The 21,674-nt window shown below is 34.9% G+C and overlaps 1 protein-coding gene and 1 pseudogene across 1 annotated transcript; both read left to right on the forward strand.

Moving 5' to 3' along the window:
• The first annotated feature begins 2,014 nt into the window (after nt 1–2,014).
• Nucleotides 2,015–11,831, forward strand: LOC123919048 (annotated as a pseudogene).
• Nucleotides 11,832–12,948: 1,117 nt separating this feature from the next.
• On the forward strand, nt 12,949–20,654 carry LOC123919013 (tRNA (adenine(58)-N(1))-methyltransferase non-catalytic subunit trm6-like). The gene is made up of 14 exons (XM_045971236.1): nt 12,949–13,262; nt 13,486–13,623; nt 13,740–13,864; nt 14,573–14,726; nt 14,989–15,070; nt 16,665–16,735; nt 17,518–17,559; nt 17,941–18,065; nt 18,731–18,821; nt 19,339–19,435; nt 19,517–19,695; nt 19,772–19,877; nt 19,997–20,083; nt 20,299–20,654. Exons 2-14 carry the CDS (start codon nt 13,496–13,498, stop codon nt 20,386–20,388), a joined length of 1,377 nt encoding a protein of 458 aa, XP_045827192.1. The 5' UTR covers nt 12,949–13,262; nt 13,486–13,495; the 3' UTR covers nt 20,389–20,654.
• The last annotated feature ends 1,020 nt before the right edge of the window (nt 20,655–21,674 follow it).

Raw genomic sequence — 21,674 nt, forward strand, 5'->3', positions numbered from 1 at the left:
GCCAAACACACTCTAGGTGTCTTTGATCGGAGTTACTATCTCAGTCCTCTCCAACTCCTTTAAATTTTTTTTATTCTTTTTATAAGCTCTCCAACTCCTTTAATTGATTTTTTTTTAAAAGACTCTCCTTTAATTGATTATGGTACTCCTATAATCATCATGAAATTTTAGTAGACAAAAAAATCGTTTACTGTAAGATAATTCTAAGAATCTAGATTCATGCATTAATAGATTAGTAGTTGATTTAAAGTTAGACTGTTGAAATTTAAATAAAGTTTTATAAATTAGACGGTGGGAAATTCACTTCGACGAAAGGAAAGGCAAGGATCGGTGTCCGAATAACAGCACAACAATCTCATCTCATCATCTATCTCTCATTTCTTTCAATTCTATTCTATGTATGACTTTCTAACCCTAATAAAAACTTAAACAAGAGGAGAGGAGGGCTAGCAACACACTCTTTAACAAACACACTCTAACACACACTCTCTCTATTGGTTAAAATTTAGGGTCTTGTTAACATGTACCCTTAAGGCACATGTTAAGATATACCAAAATAGAAATTTAACATTTAATGATACAAGAAATTTAATGCTTCAAAAGTCAAAATGCACAAATTAGCATTTAATAATTTCTATTTTTGCTTCCTTAACATGTGCCTTAAGTGGTCCACATTTTTGTATGGGACCCAAGTAAATTTCAACTAATAAAAGAGAGTGTGTTGGAGTGTGTTTGTTAAAGAGTGTGCTGCTGCTAGCATTATTCCTTAAACAAACATTCTTCGTGCTTGTTTGGATACACGTCCAGAAGCTCTTTACGTGCGTTTACTAGAGTAAAACGTGATTTGAGTCAAAAGTAATATGTTTGGTTTCAATAGTGGAGAATTGATTCAAGCCTCCAAACTCACGTTTTCTTGAAGCTAGTATTTCAAGCTTCCACGTCCGGCCAAACTCAATTATGAGGATTTACTTTTGCAGGGGTAGAAAAAATTGAATTTATGTTTTTGTTTTCTATTGTTAATTATAGAGTTAATTACATATTTAGTTCCCTTATGTTTATTTTTTGTTTTAATTTGGTCTCTTATGTTTAAAAAGTTTAAAGTTGGTCCCTTATGTTATTGATCTCAACATAAGTTGGTCCTTTTCGTTAATTTTTGAGTTAATTTTTTCTAACTTTTTGTTAAATTTTGAGTTAATTTCTTCTAAAATTTTCACATAGTACTCTCCTAAGTGGTCCACGTACGCAAATTCATAAGACAAATCGACGATTTAAACAAAAAATTGACGAAAAGAACCAATTTAAAACTTTTTAAACATAAGGGATCAAATTAAAACATAAAATAAACATAAGCACCAAATATGCAATTAAACCTATTTTTTATTATGTTGATTTAAATATATACATATTAAATCCCTTTTTAGTAATTATACATTCAAAAGTAATTTTGGTTCAAATTATCCAAACATGAATCAATAAGAATCACTTTTACATAAGTGTATCCAAACATAAACCAATTTAGCTCAACTCACTTTTAACCAAAATCAATTCTGCCATACTCAATTCTACCAAACTCAATTCTCACCACCGCAGAACCAAACACATACTTCATCCTTCGTTCTTCCTAAAACCCTAAAAATGGCGTCTCTTCAACTTCCAAGACTCTTTCTCCGTTTTCCTTCTATTTCAACGTCTCCAATTCAACCACCTCATTTCCCTCCTTCCAATTTTTCATCTGAATCGGAACATATGTTTTCACAATGCAAACACTCTCAGGACCCTATTTCCCTCGCAATCTCAATCAACGCCTAATTTACTTCTCCAAACCCTAAATCTTTCCCCCTCAAGCTGCTAGAAACGTGTTAGGGTTCCATTATTGGCTCACTTCCAATCCCTAATTTACTCAAACCCGATGAAACTATATCTTACTTTGTCCATTACTTTGGTCGCCGGAAAGACTTCAAGGCAAAGCACAAAGTGCTTATGGCAGGATTATTAGCAATGTGCGATTTATTGAGAGATTTATCATGGAGGGTTTGAGCATGGTGTTGGAGCTTATAATGCTATGCTTGATTGTATATGCAAAATTTGTTGTGAAAAGGATCCGTTTAAGCTTCGTTCAGAGTCTTTGAAACTGCTTGTGGAAATGGACCAACATGGGGTTCCGAGGAATGTGGAGACATTCAATGTGTTGATAATGAATCTGTGTAAGATTAGGAAGACTGATGATGCTTTGGAGTTGTTTGTTTCGATGATAGGATAGAGATGTAATCCGATTTAGACTACGTTTCTTGTTTTGATTAAGAGTCTCTATCAAGCTGCAAGGTTGGAAGAAGGTGATGTAATGATTGATGGAATGAAATCTTCTGGGTATGTTGCTTTTCTTGATAAGAAAACTTACTTTGATTTTCTTACCATTTTGTGCGGCATTGAGAGGTCATACTTTGAAGGTCTTTGCTATGATGAAGGTTGATGGGTGTGAACCTGGGGTTAAGACTTATGACTTGTTGATGACCAAATTGGGTGCGCATAATCATGTTGAAGCTCGTGGTAGAGGATTGGATTTGACACCGAAAGAGTATGTTGTTGACCCGAAATTCTTAAAGAAGAAGGAGAAGAAGGCTGTTAAGGGTGAGAAGAAGAGGGAAATTTACCAGAGAAAATGGCTAGGAAGAGAAGACACTTGAAACAGATTCGTCTGAGTTTTGTCAAGAAGCCTAAACGAATGATGTATGGAGAATCTCATTTTTGCACTTACAAATAGACTTCTCTGTATAAACACTGTTTTCATTTTGCCACAATTAGTTTTATTCTTGCCTTGTGCTTGGATGGTGTAGTTTAAGAATGAAAATAATCCTTTGAATGAATTTTAGGTGCCATACATCGCCCAGTATTTTGATCTGGTATTTCTGGAACCAGAATCAAATAGTTTAAAATAACACATGATTGCTATTTCATCAACCCCAGTTATAGCCCCTGTATGCACTCCATTTGCCTCGTACTCTCTTCCCAATCTGCAAGTCATTGCTACACCATGTTTCTATGACTTCCTTTCTCAGTTTTTTTCTAGAGTTACTGCTATATCAAAGGAATCTCGCTGGGTGTCGGTGAAGGCTTCAGTTCTTAGTTGTTATGGTGAGTTCTATTTCTATACTTCCTCTTCTTTTTTTCTTTTTTATATATTTTTTTTTATAATTAGTGTTGTGAAAAACGATACCAATAGCAAAGTATAATAGGGAATTAGAGAGGAGAAGAGGAACACAAGAATTGGTTATAACTGCTATTCTTTTACTTTCTCTTAAAACAAGATTACAAGTTTACAAGAATAACAAATAACCTCTCTCACCCCTTATTAGGATTTGCCGCCTTTTAATGATGAGAGACTAGTATGCTATTTATAATAAAACCTAACATACTAACTAATGGGCTTTTTCAGCAAGGCCCATTACACAAGCCAACTTAATAAACAAGCTAACTTAACAAATTAGGGTTTAAACACTAAAACCTAATTTAACATGCTAACAACCCTAGCATCTTTGACACCTGCATGTTCGACCCATCTTCGACTACAACATGCACTCTTCGACACAAGCATGTGAGCAATCTTCGACGTCATGCTTAACCCTGTCGAACTGTCGAACCAAGAAGCTACCCTTCGACCACTAGAGTTCGATCCAATATCTCACAAATCTCCACCTTGGACCTAACTCTACAACGTCAAGGGAAAAACTAGCTTTCTTCATGCAGCTTTATCAACTGCATACAGTGGAAAAACTTGCAACTCGGCAATGTCTTGGTGATCATATCAGCAGCATTATCCTCAGTCGAAACCTTCAGCACTTGGACTTCTCCACGCTCGATTACTCCTCTGACGAAATGCAGCCTCACATCAATGTGCTTAGTTCGCTCATGATAGGCTGAATTCTTCGACAGGTGTATTGCACTTTGACTATCACATTTAACAGTGATACCTCGACCTTGAAGTTTCAGCTCCTTCGCAAAACCTTCAAGCCACAATGCTTCTTTCACAGCTTCAGTTAAGGCAATATACTCCGCTTCAGTGGTTGATAGAGCAACAACCTTCTGAAGTGTTGCTTTCCAACTAATTGCTGTGCCAAACATAGTGAAAACATATCCAGAAATAGATTTCCTGGAATCCATACAACCTGCATAATCAGAGTCGACATATCCTTCGATTACTGCTTTACTATCTTCACCTAAGGCTCCACCATAAATTAAGACTCTGTTCAGAGACCCATTTATGTACCTTAAAATCCACTTCAATGCTTGCCAGTGAGCCTTTCCAGGATTCGCCATGTACCTGCTTACAAGACTTACTGCATATGCTATGTCGGGTCTAGTACAAACCATAGCATACATCAGAGAACCAACTATATTAGCATATGGGATGCTATTCATATAGGCTCTTTCGACATCAGTACTGGGACACTGATCAATACTCAGCTTGAATTGAGGGTTTGTTGGAGTCACAACTGGCTTCGAATTCGACATACCAAACTTTTCGAGAATCTTTCGTAGATATGCCTCTTGAGATAAGCATAACTTCGACTTCTTTCTATCTCTTCGAATGTCAATTCCAAGAATCCTGGAAGCAGCTCCCAGATCCTTCATATCGAACTCCTTATTGAGTTCAGCCTTCACCCTCGTCACATCTTCAACATTGTTGCTTGCTATGAGAATATCATCCACATAAAGCAACAAAATAACAAATGAATTACCAGGTCGAAATCTGAAGTAAACGCAGTGGTCGAACTGACTTCTAATGAAACTTATGCGTGCCATGAACTTGTCGAATCTCCTATTCCACTGTCGAGGAGATTGTTTCAGCCCATACAAAGATCTCTTTAACTTACACACATAATCTTCCTTCCCCCTTTCGACATACCCTTCTGGTTGCCTCATCAGGATCGTTTCATCTAGATCACCATACAAGAACGCAGTCTTCACATCCATCTGTTCCAGTTCAAGATCGAACTGTGCCACCATGGCAAGCAACATTCGAATGGACCTATGCTTCACAACTGGAGAAAACACATCATTGAAGTCGACACCTTCTTTCTGAGTGAAACCCCTTGCAACTAACCTTGCCTTGTATCTTTTCGACGTCACTCCTTCGATTCCTTCCTTAACTTTGAAAATCCATTTACAGCTGACTAACCTTGCCCCAGCAGGTTTCTTGATCAGTTCCCAAGTATGATTATCATGAAGAGATTTCATCTCATCATCCATGGCCTTCAGCCATTCAGTCTTATTTCGACTCCTCATAACTTCCTTATAGTCTCTAGGTTCTTCGTCTAGAACCTCACTTGCAGAGATTAAGGCATAAGCTATAAGATCTGCATACCCAAGCCTCTGAGGTGCCTTGATGACTCTTCTCGACCTATCTCTCGATAGTAGGTAGTCATCGTCAGTTTCCTCAACTTCCTCAGCATTTTCAGCTTCTTCTTCGACTTCATCAGGGATATGCAATTCAGCATCAACATGCTCCACCTCAACAGGAATCTCTACCTGTTCCAGCTCTTCGTCAGATGTTTCTGTACTTCGACCAACATCAACAGTTTTCTTAAAAGCCATTTCAGCTTCATTGAAAACTACATCTCGACTGGTGATACACCTCTTGTGACCTGGCTCTAGGCACCATAGCCTATAAGCTTTGACTCCTTCAGGGTATCCCATGAACATGCATTTCAGAGCTCTAGGTTCGACCTTGTCTTGCCTAATGTGAGCATAGGCTACACAGCCAAATACTCTCAGTTTGTCGAGATCTGGTGGATGTCCCGACCAAACTTCTTCAGGTGTCTTCATATCTAACGCTGTCGAAGGACATCTGTTTATCAGATATGTTGCTGTCGAAACAGCCTCAGCCCAGAACACCTTCTTTAACCCCGCACTAGTCAACATGCATCTAACTCTCTCCAAAATAGTTCGATTAAACCTTTCAGCCAAACCATTTTGTTGTGGAGTACCTGCAGTGGTTCTGTGCCTTGCAATACCAGAGGCAGCACAGAAAATGTCGAATGCCTCATTGCAAAATTCAAGGCCATTGTCGGTTCTCAACCTCTTGACCTTCCTGCCAGTCTGATTTTCAACCAGAGTCTTCCAACTTTTGAAATTCTCAAAAGTTTCATCCTTAGTCTTCTGGATGAATACCCATAATTTTCTGGAATAATCATCTACTATGGATAGAAAATACCTTGCTCCTGAATGTGACGGACACCTTGCAGGCCCCCAAAGATCAGCATGGATGTAATCAAGGGATCCATGTGTTCTTTGTTTGCCTTTGTTGAACTTCACTCTGCAAGATTTTCCAAATACACAGGGTTCACAAAACTTCAGCTTTTCGATTTTGTCTCCACCAAGCAGATTTTGTTTCCCTAATTCGACCAGACCCCTTTCACTGACATGGCCCAATCTCATGTGCCAGATTTCTGTCTTCGACAAAGGTTTCGTGGATACAACATTTGTCGAACCACTTACAACTTCAGCCTCAAGGGTATACAAGCCTTGTTTCTTCACGCCTCTCAAGACTTCCTTCGAGCCCTTCATGACTCTTAGGATACTTTTCTCTCCTTGGAAAACATATCCTTTCTTGTCGAATTCACCAAGAGAAAGCAGATTTCTCTTCAAGTCAGGAACATACCTGACTTCAGTCAACAACCTTATTGACTCATCATGGAGCTTGAATCTCACAGATCCAACACCTGCAATCTTGCAAGCCTTATTGTTTCCCAGCAATACTGATCCACCATCTTGATCACATAATTCCTCGAACAAGTCTTTGTTTGGAGTCATGTGCCAAGTGCAACCTGAATCCATAATCCACTCTTTTCTCGAGTCACTGCTTGAAACTACAAGGACATCAGATGATTCAAAATCATCTTGAACAATGGCTGCATTGCCATTACCTCCATGATCTTTCAGGCGTTCAGGGCACACCTTTCTTGTGTGACCTTCCTTCTTACAATGATAGCATCGAATGCCAGATACTTCATCACTGTAGGACTTCGACTGGCTTTTGCCCTTCTTGTCGAATTTACCATTCTTTCGCAAGAATTTTCCTTTAACGGCCAAACCTTCACCAACAGTCGAAGGTTTATGCTCCTTTCGTTCATTCAAGTCTTTAGAATACAAGGCTGATTGAACTTCTTCAAACGTCAGGGACTCCCTTCCATACAAGAGAGTTTCTTTGAAGTGAGCATGTGATCGAGGCAAAGCGCACAATAGTAACAGCGCTTGATCTTCATCATCAATCTTTACATCGATATTTTCAAGATCAAGAATCAGCTTGTTGAACATATCCAACTGCTCAGCCAACACTTTGTCTTCAACCATCTTGAATGAATACAAAGCCTGCTTCAGGTAGAGTCGATTTACCAGCGATTTGGTCATATACAAACTTTCAAGTTTCGCCCATAATCCTGATGCCGTCGTCTCCTTTGATACCTGTCGTAGAACCTTATCACCAAGGCTCAACAGAATTGCGCTGTGTGCTTTCTCGATCATATTCGTCTTCTCCGCCGCCGTCAGTTCTGCATTCATGGCTGCCTCTCCCTTCAACGCTTCCAAACAACCCTGTTGAACCAGTAGGGCTTTCATCTTCAAGCGCCACAGACCGAAATCATTCACTCCGGTGAACTTTTCAATCTCATACTTTGTTGAAGGCATCTTCTCCACGCTCACCGCACCAATTTGTTGTGAAAAACGATACCAATAGCAAAGTATAATAGGGAATTAGAGAGGAGAAGAGGAACACAAGAATTGGTTATAACTGCTATTCTTTTACTTTCTCTTAAAACAAGATTACAAGTTTACAAGAATAACAAATAACCTCTCTCACCCCTTATTAGGATTTGCCGCCTTTTAATGATGAGAGACTAGTATGCTATTTATAATAAAACCTAACATACTAACTAATGGGCTTTTTCAGCAAGGCCCATTACACAAGCCAACTTAATAAACAAGCTAACTTAACAAATTAGGGTTTAAACACTAAAACCTAATTTAACATGCTAACAACCCTAGCATCTTTGACACCTGCATGTTCGACCCATCTTCGACTACAACATGCACTCTTCGACACAAGCATGTGAGCAATCTTCGACGTCATGCTTAACCCTGTCGAACTGTCGAACCAAGAAGCTACCCTTCGACCACTAGAGTTCGATCCAATATCTCACAATTAGAAATATTTCAAGGTGTGAATTCAGAAATAAATGTTCGGGCCTATGTTTTATCATAGATACCAGTTATTTGTAAAAATGAATAATCGACCTTGAAGCGGCAATATTTATTGGTCTTCAGGGATAACGTTTTATGTCTTCATTGTTATTTAGCTTCGATGGAAAGTTATTTTAGTTATTTTGGAATTATCGGAGTTGGTTCATTTTTTAGACATTCTACGAGGTCTCAAAATTCCTTGGGTACCACTACCTTATATATGTTTCGTTTTATAGGAATTCTGTCTGTTTGGTGTGGCTTTTATTGAATGTGTGTCGTGTCTTTGATTATGTATTTTAGCCAGATATATCACATTCTATGTAGTAAATTAGTCAATCCCGGATAGTGGTGCAGAGCGGCCAACCCAAAACTCGGATCGCAGGATAGCGTATAGTGGGATGGCTGCTATTTGAATTGTTTAATATATAACTATATAATAATAATTAATTAGTACTATATATATATATATATATATATATATATATATATATATATATATATATATATATATATATTTTTATACTTAGGGAAAGTTACACTGAGCTCCCACGAATTTTAGTGAAATGTCACACACCCCCTCTAATTTTGCAATGGACACTGACCTCCCCTAAGAATAACTCTGTTTATCAACCGTTACATTAAAAAGAAAAGGATAGAAAATTGAACCCTGCTTTTGAATTTGACTTCTGAGCTTCCTGCTATTAGTACACAAAAACACATTCCTTGTCTTCAATCAAATGAAGCAAAGTCACAGTTACTTTTTTCGTTATCAACTTGCTTAGTAAAAGTGTGTCTCGCTTCATGTATCTTAGATTGTGGTTCTACAACCAAGACAGTTTTCTTACAATAAAACTCACTTATTCTCATAACAAGACACCATCAATTAAAAACTCAAAAGGGAGAGGCATATCCCTTAACAGCCAAATACCCAATAAAAGAAAATCGAATGTGACACATATATTAAGTGTATGTGTGTTTAATTTTTAGAACAATTTTTTTTAAAATCCTAAAACATAATTCAACCCCCTTTGTGTTTTTCTCAACTTTACACTGCTTCTTCGCCATAGATCAACAAATAATATACCCTTAAAGAAAACGCAAATTTTTTTTTTTAAAAAAAAGAGAAAATAGGATACACACCGACAAAAGTATAATAATTTTACATTGTCATCTAACAGCAACAAAATATTCCACCAATTCACATTAATTATAGACCCACTTTAATTATAGATATGGCAAAATGCGTGATTTCTATTGGATGTTAGAGGATATCCATTAAAATCTAAAAGGAATGGAGTAAAATTTAAAAGAGACAAAAGAAAAAGAAAATGAAAAAAGGAGGCGAGAGATTTCTAAATTAAATCTATAATCAATCCGCGCCCGCCAAAACTTTCAATTTTGCCTATTGACAAAAAAAATTCAAATTAACAAGAAGCGCCTTAACATTAAATTTCTGCACTCCATACTTGGTAAATCAAAATTCTAAAATATTTCACCTCTCCCTCCAATTTCAAAACCAAGTCCCACCATTAATTAACAAATATAAATGTACCATTGCCTTTTGTCCCATAATCCATCACCATCACCACCACCACCACCACCCTTCTACATCTAATTATAACTATCTCCATAAAATTTTGTGTCATTCGATTTTATTTGTTAACAATGGAAACAACTATATCAACCTCAACCATGTTCGTTCAAAGCAACAAAGAAAATATCCCACCAGTTTGCAACAACCTCAATAAGAGCAAGATCTCAATCTATCAAATAGATCCATCTTTCATGAAGAAGAACGAGACAATTAAGCGAAAACTCAAAAGGGTTCCTCTTGCTGATATCACTAATCTCATTAACAATTCTTCTGCAACTACCTTTACTCTTTCTCATCAAACACAATTTGGAGTTACTTCTTCTCTTTCTTAAAATTCATCTTCAATTTCTCAGAGAAGAATACCAACACCTTTTGGCCGCTGCAAATCCTTGTTTTTCTTGTAGTGATTGAGGATGAGATTCAAATAGCTATAGTTATTATATATGTTAATGTTCATCATTGTATTAATGTGCAATAAAATCAAGTCGATTTAATTTTAAGGGGAAATTACCCTCACCTCCCCTAAGGTCTTTTAAAATGACACAAACCTCCCCTCTAATTTTAAACTTTGCACTGACCTCCCCTGAGTTCTTATTAAATAGACAAAATTAGGGTTACCTAAAGCAGATATGAGTGTTTCAGATATTTTAATTTCATCATATTTATAAGTATTTTGTTGTATGTAATTAATTGAAATGTTGCAAGTTTGTCTGTAGATTATCTTTTCTTTTTTTTTTATTTTTTTTATTTTAGCGATTTTAAATTTGTATTATTCGTTGTATTTTATCAATTTGAATGAATGAATGAATGTCATTCTTTTATTAAAAAAATAATAAAATCGAATGTGACATTGAGATCTGGAATTGGAGTCGATCTAGTGGCAACTTTGGGGCTGGGTTGGTGTCTTCTGGTGGCATGAAATCTGAGGGGTGCCTTGCTGATTTTGGGATTAGGAGGTGGACCTCTTTTAGGTGGGTTTGTTTTGGTGTTTATTTTTGGCCTTGCTGATTTTGGGATTAGGAGGCGTCCTTATGTAGTCACTTTTATACCGGTCTCTGTTCATCTTGTGCAGAGACCTGGTTAATCATATATTTGCTGTTCAAAAACAAAACTTTGGATATTTGTAAAAATGCAATTACTGATGTGCTTTTCATTTGTTCTTCTATGTTTTCATTGATTTTATACAGATTTTGGATTCTCTGAGTTCTATTTATACTCCATTGTCTTTTTTTACAAGGTTTCTATGATTTCCTTTTAACGATTGTTTCTTTACTAGGTTTGCTTTCAATAATAAACAGTAACACTAATATTTTGCTGCTATAGTGCTTAAACATAAATGAATGCATTATGTTCGATAATTTGAAATCTAAAGCATGCAACATGAGGTATAAATTATAATAATGATCATATGTTTTGGGGTACAGATGTATAATGATCATTAATTAAGGTTCGTGTATTATATGGCATAACCGCTGCAGTTTTGATTTTTTTTCTTTCTTTCTAGAGCTGGTGCAATGACTGCAATGAAATATTCCCTAAATCTTTATATTATCATGCAGGTTCTGGTATAGACCTTTTTCAACAATTCCTCTTCTCTGCCTTTTGGTATTCAAGTCCAAGTCTCCAAGAGCAACCAGTGCAGCAATGTTTTTCAGCTCATCCACATGTTTAGGCTTTTTAAGTATTGTTTTCCTCTCATCTCTACCTATATCTAGGGTTGCTTAAGACATATGTGGTTGTTTGTTTTGTTGACACAAACACAATACAATAGGGGGGTTGTGACTGTGTAGATTAAGGACTGAGTTTCTCGAGTCCATTAGGATTATAGAATTGGTATAAGTTATGTCTTTTGTTTTATAAAAAAGTACTGTTGACCTGTTGTGTCCAATGATTCAAATTATTTTAACCTTAGCATTTTTTTTATTTTTTATTTCAACCATGTAATGTGAAGATTCTGTCATTTTAGTCTCTAATTGAATATGTTGTCTTATGACTGGACATAAATGATGACATGACATGCTAACTGTTTAGTGAAGGGGTGTTAACCGAAATTCTTTGACATTAGTAGGGAATGGAGGTTTTTGTCTATTTCATAAATACTTAAAGGGAGAGATTATTGTAAGTTTTAAAACTAGAGGAGATATCGGTGTCATTTTAATAGACTTTCACGGAGTGAGTGTAATTTTTCTAATATTTTTTAAGGTGAAATAGTGGAAGTACCATGGTTCAAACCCATGCAACGTTCCAACCAACTGAGTTATACTCATATGGACATTATATATTTTTTTTCTTAGGATTTAAAGAATATAAGCAGATCATGTAAAAAGTGTTCACAAAGACATTCAATAGAACTCTACTATTTTGATGTACCAAAAAAAAAAAAAAAGAACTCTACTATTTTGTCAACGCCATTTTTTTATTCATCTAAAATATATAAAAAGTTAATTTGTCTCTTTCCAATTCCAACTACTTTTCCACATTTTCTCGATTAAAGTCACAACTTTCCCCAAACTATCCATCTCTCACTATGTTTTTATTGCTATTTCATATTCACCCTCTCTCCTGATTTTTGTGAACACCACAACAAATGTTCCACCCCTTAATATTTTTTTTTCACCATCAGTTTAATCTGGTTCGAAGGTCAGTTCTGATATCAAGTGGTTCCAGCCCCCTCCCGAGCGCAGTTGCGAGGGATTGAACCATAGTTCTCCCTACTAAGTTTAGCGTCAATCACCACTAAACCAACTAACGATTTGTTCCATCCCTTAATTTCTATGCATCATCTTTTTCATCTCAATTCCTTCCCACTATTTTCAATATCCCACCCCATGGTGGTTGGTCCATCTATCCAAATTTGTTAATCTCTTGTGCATTATCCCTCTTTTTTGTTTTTTTGACAAAAGATGATATTTTTTTTTTAGCATCACTTCAATGGTGGTGGGAAGATAAAACGTTGTGCTTAAGGAAGAGGCATGTGTGAAGAAGAGAATGTTGGAGTGGTGGGTTGCATAAAAAAAATTTAACATGCAATTAAATGAAATATGATTGGATGTCCATATAAACCATACAAATAAGACATTCTCAAATAGATTTCCAACTTTACAAATATTTCAAAAACATTCAGACTTTGTAAACTTTGAAATTGATATTTATTTATATTTATTCATTAACTATGAATTAAATCCCCGTATAAAAAATCTTAATAAATTTAATTTAATAGAATCAAAGATTTTTTAAATTTTTTCATAAATTCATAAACTAACTTTACTTGAAAGTGTGCTACATAGTCCGGGGTAGCGTTTACTCAAATTTTAAACACATTTTAACAAAAGTGAGGCTTTCCCTCTCTCCTCCTGCTCAATCTGCGGCCGCGTTAACCGCCCACTGCAAAAAAAGGCTCCATAACTCCTCACCGCGATTCCCAGATTGCACGGTGCTTGTTCTTCTATATAGTAATAGTAACTAATAGCCATTGTTCTTGTATATTAACTTTGGTTGTGTTGTGTTATTTCCTTGCATACCTTGTGTTTGATTTATTGTTTATATAATAATATACACTTTTCTTGCTTATTTATTATATAGTTTTGCGTTTCAAAATAAACTGGATTTTAATTTATCATCATCTTATATTGAGAAATTTGCTGCATTGAATTTAGAATTGAGAAAATGTCGTCTTCTGAAAATAATAACAACAAATTGAGGAGTTTGAGAATGACGACATGGGAAGGTTGCAGCGTCTTGCTTGATATCAACGATGGTGACCGTCTTGTTTTCGCCCGTCTCTACCCTGCAGCGTGAGGACTCTTCTACTTCTTTTATTGTCTTATTTTAATAATTTACTACTTTAATATATTATTCGTTATGAATGAGATTATTAATAAGAATATTATTATTCATAAATTATTTGCAGGAAATTGAAGATTGGAAATAAGAATTGTTCACTCCAGCCATTGATCGGTTGTCCTTTCGGTACTGTTTTTCAACTTGACACTTCTTCCGACAACGGTCCCTTTTTATCACCCTTTCAACCCCAAGGTATGAAGCACGGACATAGACATACTCACCGATAATAATAATTCAAGAAAATAGAATGGATTGTATGTAGTTACAAGGGTCCAAACATGCCTTCAATTTGAAGTATCAGTATTACATAGGCCATGTTTAGATAAACAACTTATTTTGCAGCTTATATGTAAATAAGCTATTTTTAAAACACAAGATAAAATGAAGTCAAACTGTTTTTGGTATAATCTATAAGCTTTTCTCATAAGCTATCTTCGAGAGCTTTATGTAAATAAGCTGAAAACAACTTATAATATAAGTTGTTTCCATAAGTTCTCCAAAACAGGTGTCACAAATGCTTATGTCAGTAGATAAGCTCAAGCAAGTCAACCCAAACATGCCTGTAGTTATTCATTCATTCCATTTTTGGTTCAGTCTATATTGTCTTTATGCTTCAACGACACTACATATGTTTTTACTCACATACAACTGTTTTGCAGCATGTGTTTTGTCATTCACTTTAAATTATGTTTTTTGTTTTGCATTTGCAATTGTTAGTTTTTAAAAGCATTTTTTGTGTGATAAAAAACTGTGTTATACGCATTTGAGCAATATGAGGGGAGGGGGTTATCTATGATTGATTTCGGCTTCTTTGTGGTTTAATGATAAGTACTTTTCTGTGCTCTATGCTTTTACGCTCACTCTAACCTGCATGATTGGACATCTCTATTTGCCATTTAGGTAACGTTAATAACACTGAAGTAATAAAAGATGGTCAATTCCAAGCTGAGTCAAAAGATGGTCAACTCAATGGTGAGTCGAAGGACAACCGGTCGTTGATCGACAATAATACTTCCCAAAGCCTCACCGGTGAAGATATAGAAGACATGCGAAGGTGAGACCATCTTATTTTGTTTGGATTATCAATGCTAATGTTGTCTCTAGGCTGGGACTCAATGAAAAAAATGATAAAGTTTCGTGCATTCTTTATTTCTATAACTTTGATATAGAAGCCGCATATAAATAAATACATCTTTAGCATACCATTGCTGTCAATATGAATTCTGCAATCCAGATCTCGTTTTTCTGAATTAAACTGTCTAGTTATTATTTGCTTGGGATACAGTAGTAAAAAACTATGTTATTCTTTCGTGCAGGCAGGGTGCTAAGGGTAATGAAATAATTGAAGCTCTGATTGCCAATAGCGCAACATTTGATAAGAAAACATCATTCTCACAGGTATATCTTTTTTTTTTTTTGACAAGGATTCTCACAGGTATATCTGAGTGTATAAACAGATTATGCAGGTTATTTTTTAGAGTAAAGATGTAATTTGGTTACTGATATATGTTATTTTAATCCTCTTCCATTTTAACAACTCAGTTCCAGGAATTGCTAACAGGCCCACCCTTCCTGGATTTGGTGTTAGTGAGCGAGTGTAAATATTTAAGATAATAGACATAAATGCAGTTTTGGTCCTCCTATTTTCAATATTTTGAAGTTTTAGTCCCCCTATTTTGAAAACCAACTTTTTGGTCCCCCTATTTCAATTTTTTATTACTTTTGATCCCCCACCCTACTTTTGAGTCAATTTTGATGACGTGGCCAAGTCACTTATGACATGGCAGATGCCACATGGACACAACAATTATACATGTAATTATTCTTTATTTTAATTTTAATAAAACACGTTAAAAAATATTTTTATTGATAAAATAATTAATTTAATTAAACTATATGTTACGTATAAAAATTGAATCCTGCTTCAAAAATAAAATAAAATTGAATCTGTGAATTTCAAATTGAATCCATCTTTCCCAAAACCAATATTCTCCCCTCCATGTTCTCCCTAATCGGTCCCTACTTCTCCATCCATCAATTAAGTTTTTCTCCTCCATAAACATTCACATATAAAAAGCTATCGTAAAAAAATTGTGTCTATCATGTTCCTATTGAGGAACAAAGAGATTGTTCTTTACCCAGATTATCATGGCAGAACTTGACAAATTTTAATTCAAGTACAATGATCCTCTCAAATAGGAGCAAAATATAAAAAATTCATCTTTATAAAGGAAACACAAATTATTAAGAAGCTTTAATTTGTTAATTTGGTTAAAAGGGTAAAACCAAAAACGTATGGAAACAATGGAACAGAGATATAAACTCAATGAGGGAGAATAATATTTTTTTTGCAGCAAGAAGAATGAAATTAATTTAGCTAGGGGCACAAGATATGCCCATGGGATTTAGGTTTTTTTTTCTTACGGTATAAGGATTATTTTTTTTAACAAATATTATAATTTAATTTATTATTTTATCAATACAAATATATTGTAATATATTTTATTGAAATTAAAATAAAAAATAATGACATGTAATTGTTGTGTCCATGTGGCATTTGCCACGTCACAAGAGAGTTGCCCACATCATCAAAATTGACTCAAAAGTAGGGTGGGGGATAAAAAATTTTAAAAAATTGAAATAGGGGGACCAAAAAGTTGGTTTTTAAAATAGGGGACTAAAACTTCAAAATATTGAAAATAGGGGGACCAAAACTGCATTTAAGCCAAGATAATAATAATAAAAAAAATTTATGCCAAAATAATATTAGATGTGTGCACTTAACGTTTTATATCAACTTCTTTACAAAGGCTCACTGACGATACCAAATAACCGAAGAGTGAACTATTAAGCAAGGTGGCAACTCTAGGGACTACTTTGTGTAGACAGAAACCCTAGGGATCAAAATAATACAATTAACATCTTTTATGAACCGAATTATTTACGTTCTCTTTATTTAGCGATTGAACTCAAGCTGATGATATCTGTGTAGGAGAAATATAGACTTAAGAAGCAAAAGAAATATGCACCAAAAGTACTTATAAGGCGCCCCGTTGCTCGAAGGTGACCTTTATTTTTAAGTTATTATTTTCAAATATTGCATAAAATTCAAATTTCTTTTCTCTATGACATGTGCCTTGATAATCAAATATGTACATGATCTGGTATGAGAAGTCATAAATATTTTATTTGTCTTTGGAGCATCTGGCTTTTGCTCTTATAATGGTATTGATAATTGATATTAAGTGCATGATCGCTACACGCTGTCATGCCTAAACAAAATTATCTCTAACAATCTAAACAAATTTGAACTCTGTTGTTAAAAGCGGCTGGTGTGGCCACTGTAGTGGCGTGTCATAGAAAAACTTAACTTGTCACTCCCAGACACTTTGGATCTTTGCAGTTGGATGGAGTGGTTGGTGCGGCCGTTTCCACAGATAGGAAAGAGAATTGGAGTGGGTGTAGTTGGGTTGGTGCGGCCACTACAACCATTTCCTCTGCTAATTTTATCTGTCTCGCAATTTGTATGCCTCTACCTACCATCTTGCAATTTCTCTTTGCAGTCGGCTCTCTCCGAAGAAGGAGAAGAAATGAATAACTTGGGGCGTCTATTTGTGTGTGGGGGCATAAATAATTGGGAAGTACATGTATTGAAATTTAGGTTCTTCATTCTGTATTTTGACAATTAGGAAGCAGGGTTAAAAATGAGTATATGTATTGAATTATAGGTTCTTCATTCTGTATCTTTAATCATATGATCACATACTCATTTTTAAATTGTTAAATGTATATATATTTTGAGTATCTTTTCTCAATGGCTTATGGTTGTCACTTTTTTTTTGCAGTATATGTGAGGCCTATTTCAAGAAGTATCCATTGAAAATTGGGTAAGGCGTATCAAGTATTTAACATTTGCATTTATTTCGGTTAGATTTGAGCTATTTTTTTGGAGCATGATGTAAACCATGAAGAGATGGCACTATAACATCTTTAATAATGTACATGTGTGGCTTAGGCCAGAGAAGAGAAAAACGAATAAGAATGGAAAAGAGAGCAATTTCTACCTTGAATGTATTAGAATTTTGAATTCATATACGGGGCTATAAAATATGACAACTGCTATTTTGTGCTTTTCAGTATACCACAAGTCCACAACCTTGAGTCTAAACAACTAATTCTTGAATTTTTTTTAGGGACTTCTGACTAAATTATCAATATCTGGATGTAAATATTATGAGTTCACTTTTTCTTGTGTTTGACTGATTCAGATTCTTGCGGGTGGACACATTGTCCCTTCTACTTTCAATGGCTAATGTTTCTTCAAATTCTGACATTCTCGTTGTTGATATGGTTGGTGGCCTTCTTACTGGTGCTGTGGCAGAACGCTTAGGAGGTGTGCTATAATTTTCATCTAAGTTGGCCATTTATATATTGTTATTTTTCCCATATGGTGTGCAATAAACTTCATAACAACGAGACTTAAAAAATTGTCACTATGCGGTTGATCTATATATATATATTCACTTTCCATTCATAATCAATGTAGTCAGGGTCGAGTTTCTAAGGCCCAACCTGTTTTCACACTCAAATTTTGGCCCAGCTCGTTTGGCCTTCCTGAGCACGTAAAATCGTACACTCCGGTGCAAGACCCTGACCTCAAAATGCACAAAAAAGCACCGGAACAGGATCGGAGCTCGTTTGGCCTGCCAGAGCACGTAAGATCGTAAGATCCTACGCTCCGGTGCTAGACCCTGACTACGATTCATCTTTAGATTGAGTGATAGGTAATGTGGGTTTTCATAGTTAAGCAGCTAATACACGAGTTAGGATCCTCTCCATTTCCTATTCTTTCCATTTTCTCCATTATTATATAGTTTTGGGAATATAAATGCAAAAGTGTGACTGTGTGACATTAAGTGGTTCCAAATATCTTTTATACACCCCAAAACATTTAAAAACTTTGGTAATGGAAGAAATGGAAATAATAGAAAATGGAGAGGGTCCCAACTCCTAATACACACATCATATGTTTTACAATCTAAAGTTAATGTTTTACAGGCACTGGTTTTGTATGCAACTCATACCCTGGACAGGCACCCTCCATGGACATTGTGCGGATATTTAATTTAAGTGATGAAATATGTAAGAGGTCAGTTGACATGTTTTATTGCAGTTTGCCAATTATTTTTTCGGGTTAAAAGCATGAAAACATTTTTTTTTTATCAGTCTTCATGTTGGAGCAAGTTACCGCTGCTGCACTGAAAGAGAAATGATTATCCTTTTTAAAGTTTTCATTTATCAGATATAGTTTTGGACTCTCTTTGTATTTGCTTGGATATCGTTTACATTATTAATGCAATTAAATTTTTCTTCCAAATGTATAGTTTTATTTTATTTTAGATGCATTTTTGTATTAAAATTTAATATTATACATGTGCAATCAAAGAGATAGCCATGTTTTGAATAAGTAGGAGCTAAGAATATTGATCGAAGCTATATGCATTTTCACAAATCACCATACAAAACTGAAGCATCCTTAATTTTATGTTACTATCTAATCACCAAAGAAAACTACTAGTACTTTATACGACTTGTTTGAATGTGCGTGTACTGAAGTTTTGTTCTTCTCTTGCCTCTGGTGTTATTAATATCCTTTATTATTGCAGAATTGTAAGGTCTTCCATTTCTGACTTGTTGTCACAAAAGGAATCACCTCAACAAAATCCGAAACATGATGTTGGCAGTGTTGAAAGTCAGTCAAATGTAAGTTGCACTTGATCTTCTAATAAGTTCTATCTTACTGTTTGAACAATTTATCAATTATCATATGTTACGTTGTTGCAGGATCAAATGTGTGCATCAGTCAGCATGGAGGAAATCTCTCATTCATCAGAAAATGGAACTTCTGATCTTGGCGCTGAGAATAACACATTTCCTGCTCTAAGAGCTTGCAAAGCTATAAAAGCCGGAGAAAAAGCATCTCAAGAAATCATTGACTCGTGGAAAGAAAATGGTTTTTCTAGGTATTTAAACTTTAAAGTTAAGTATTTGACTCGCTATTCAAAAAACCATAGAGTTGATTTTTTATTATTTGCACAGCCTAATTATCGCGGCACCAGACTCGGATACTTGGACATTGGTTAAAGACCTCTTACCACTTTTATCAAACTCTGCCCCATTTGCTATTTATCATCAATATCTTCAGGTAATTGTGGTTCAATTTCAAGCTTGACATGCTTCCTTTGGCACTAAATACCAAATAGCCTATGATTCTGCTCATTCATTTGTTAACAGAATCTTGTTTATTTGTTCTATAAACTGCAGCCTCTAGCAACTTGCATGCACAATCTACAGCTTGAGAAAATGGCCATTGGATTGCAAATAACAGAGCCTTGGTTACGCGAATACCAGGTATTAGTTTTTTTTTTTTTTTGACACAAATACCGGGTATTAGTTATTCGTACCAATATTATTATGAATTATAGGTATTATGAACTTAAAAAAAGAGAATATACAAAAACTAATTGTGATCTTAAAAACTAATCACCTGTCAATTTCAATAACCAATTCTGTGCAAATCTTTGATAACAATATAATCATCATATATTCATATATTTGTTATGCAGGTACTTCCATCAAGAACTCACCCTTTCATGCAAATGAGTGCATTTGGGGGCTACATTCTCAGTGGGACAAAGATCTGTAGTAACTGCTGATTCATTTTTTTATTTATTTATGTGGGCTGTAATATGATTTTTGTACTTCATAGCTTTTCTATTTTATTTCATTTTTTTTTATCTAAAATTTATATTAGTTAAACTGTCACTTTTTTTTTAACTAAACACTTCTGTTATATTCCTCCATAAATCTTAATAATAGTATAACAGTCAAAACTAATAGTTACCTACCTCCACAAAACTAATAGTTTTCTTTTCCTTTTTCATCACAAAACTAATAGATGTTCAAATAATATATCTGTTGCTGAAACAAATAGCTATATGTGACTGTTTATTTTCATCTTTTACTTATTATATTTTATGATTTACACATTAAAAAAATGCAAACTCGTACATCTCTGAAAGTGTTGGATGCTTATAAGAGTCTCTTTCCGGAGTCGAACTTTTGTTGGTCAAATTGATCCCTAACGTTAACTTTAGTTCATTTTCTGTTTGTTTTTTATAATGTGTCACAATTTTTGACATCTTGGACCCATATCTGTCATGAACCCTGCCTCGTGAGCGTATGATGTGTCAACTTATTGAAATTATAGAATTTCAAGGATCAAATTGAAACATTGCTGAAAATCCCAAATGATGAACCCAACAAAATATATATCTTCTCATTCGTTCAATATGATGTTAAAGTAAATTCTCAAAGAGGTTTGTTTGAGTGTTGATGGCTTCATAAACTTGCCCTGGTGTCATCATTCTTCCTTTCTTCCCTTTAGATCTTTCCCAACAATCAACATGCCTTCAAAAAGCCAGATAGAAAGAAAAATCTCCAAAAGAAACAATGGTGTATTGAGAGTGAAGTGGTGAATTCTATGAATAAAACCATATGTTTGGTGGATAAGATCTTAAAGTTCTACCAAAATTTGTAGAGAGACTGAAAATAAAAATTGATATATTTAAAAGGATTAAAAATATAACTGCCATAGCACAAGTGGTAGATACTTGGGTTTCTTAACCATTTGGTCCTAGATTCGATCCCTCACCGGTAGGATACCTTTAGTTTACCAAAATAAAATAAAATATATTTGACCTTTTAATTCATGGGTTATACTAAACAGTACTCTCAGACACTAGTTAAGCATACTAAAAAAGAAACAATTTATATATTATATTGATCATATAATTATTTTTATACATATATCCGATCAAATGGTGACGTAAAATATATCCTACTTTTTCTTTTAGTCCAAGTTGAACATGAATAACTTAATTATGAATTTCACTTTTTCTTCATCAAACAAAACTCTTGTATCTTGATTAAGCATTTTCTA

This window comes from Trifolium pratense, linkage group LG3 (genome assembly GCF_020283565.1).
Source record: "Trifolium pratense cultivar HEN17-A07 linkage group LG3, ARS_RC_1.1, whole genome shotgun sequence".
Taxonomy (NCBI): Eukaryota; Viridiplantae; Streptophyta; class Magnoliopsida; order Fabales; family Fabaceae; genus Trifolium; species Trifolium pratense.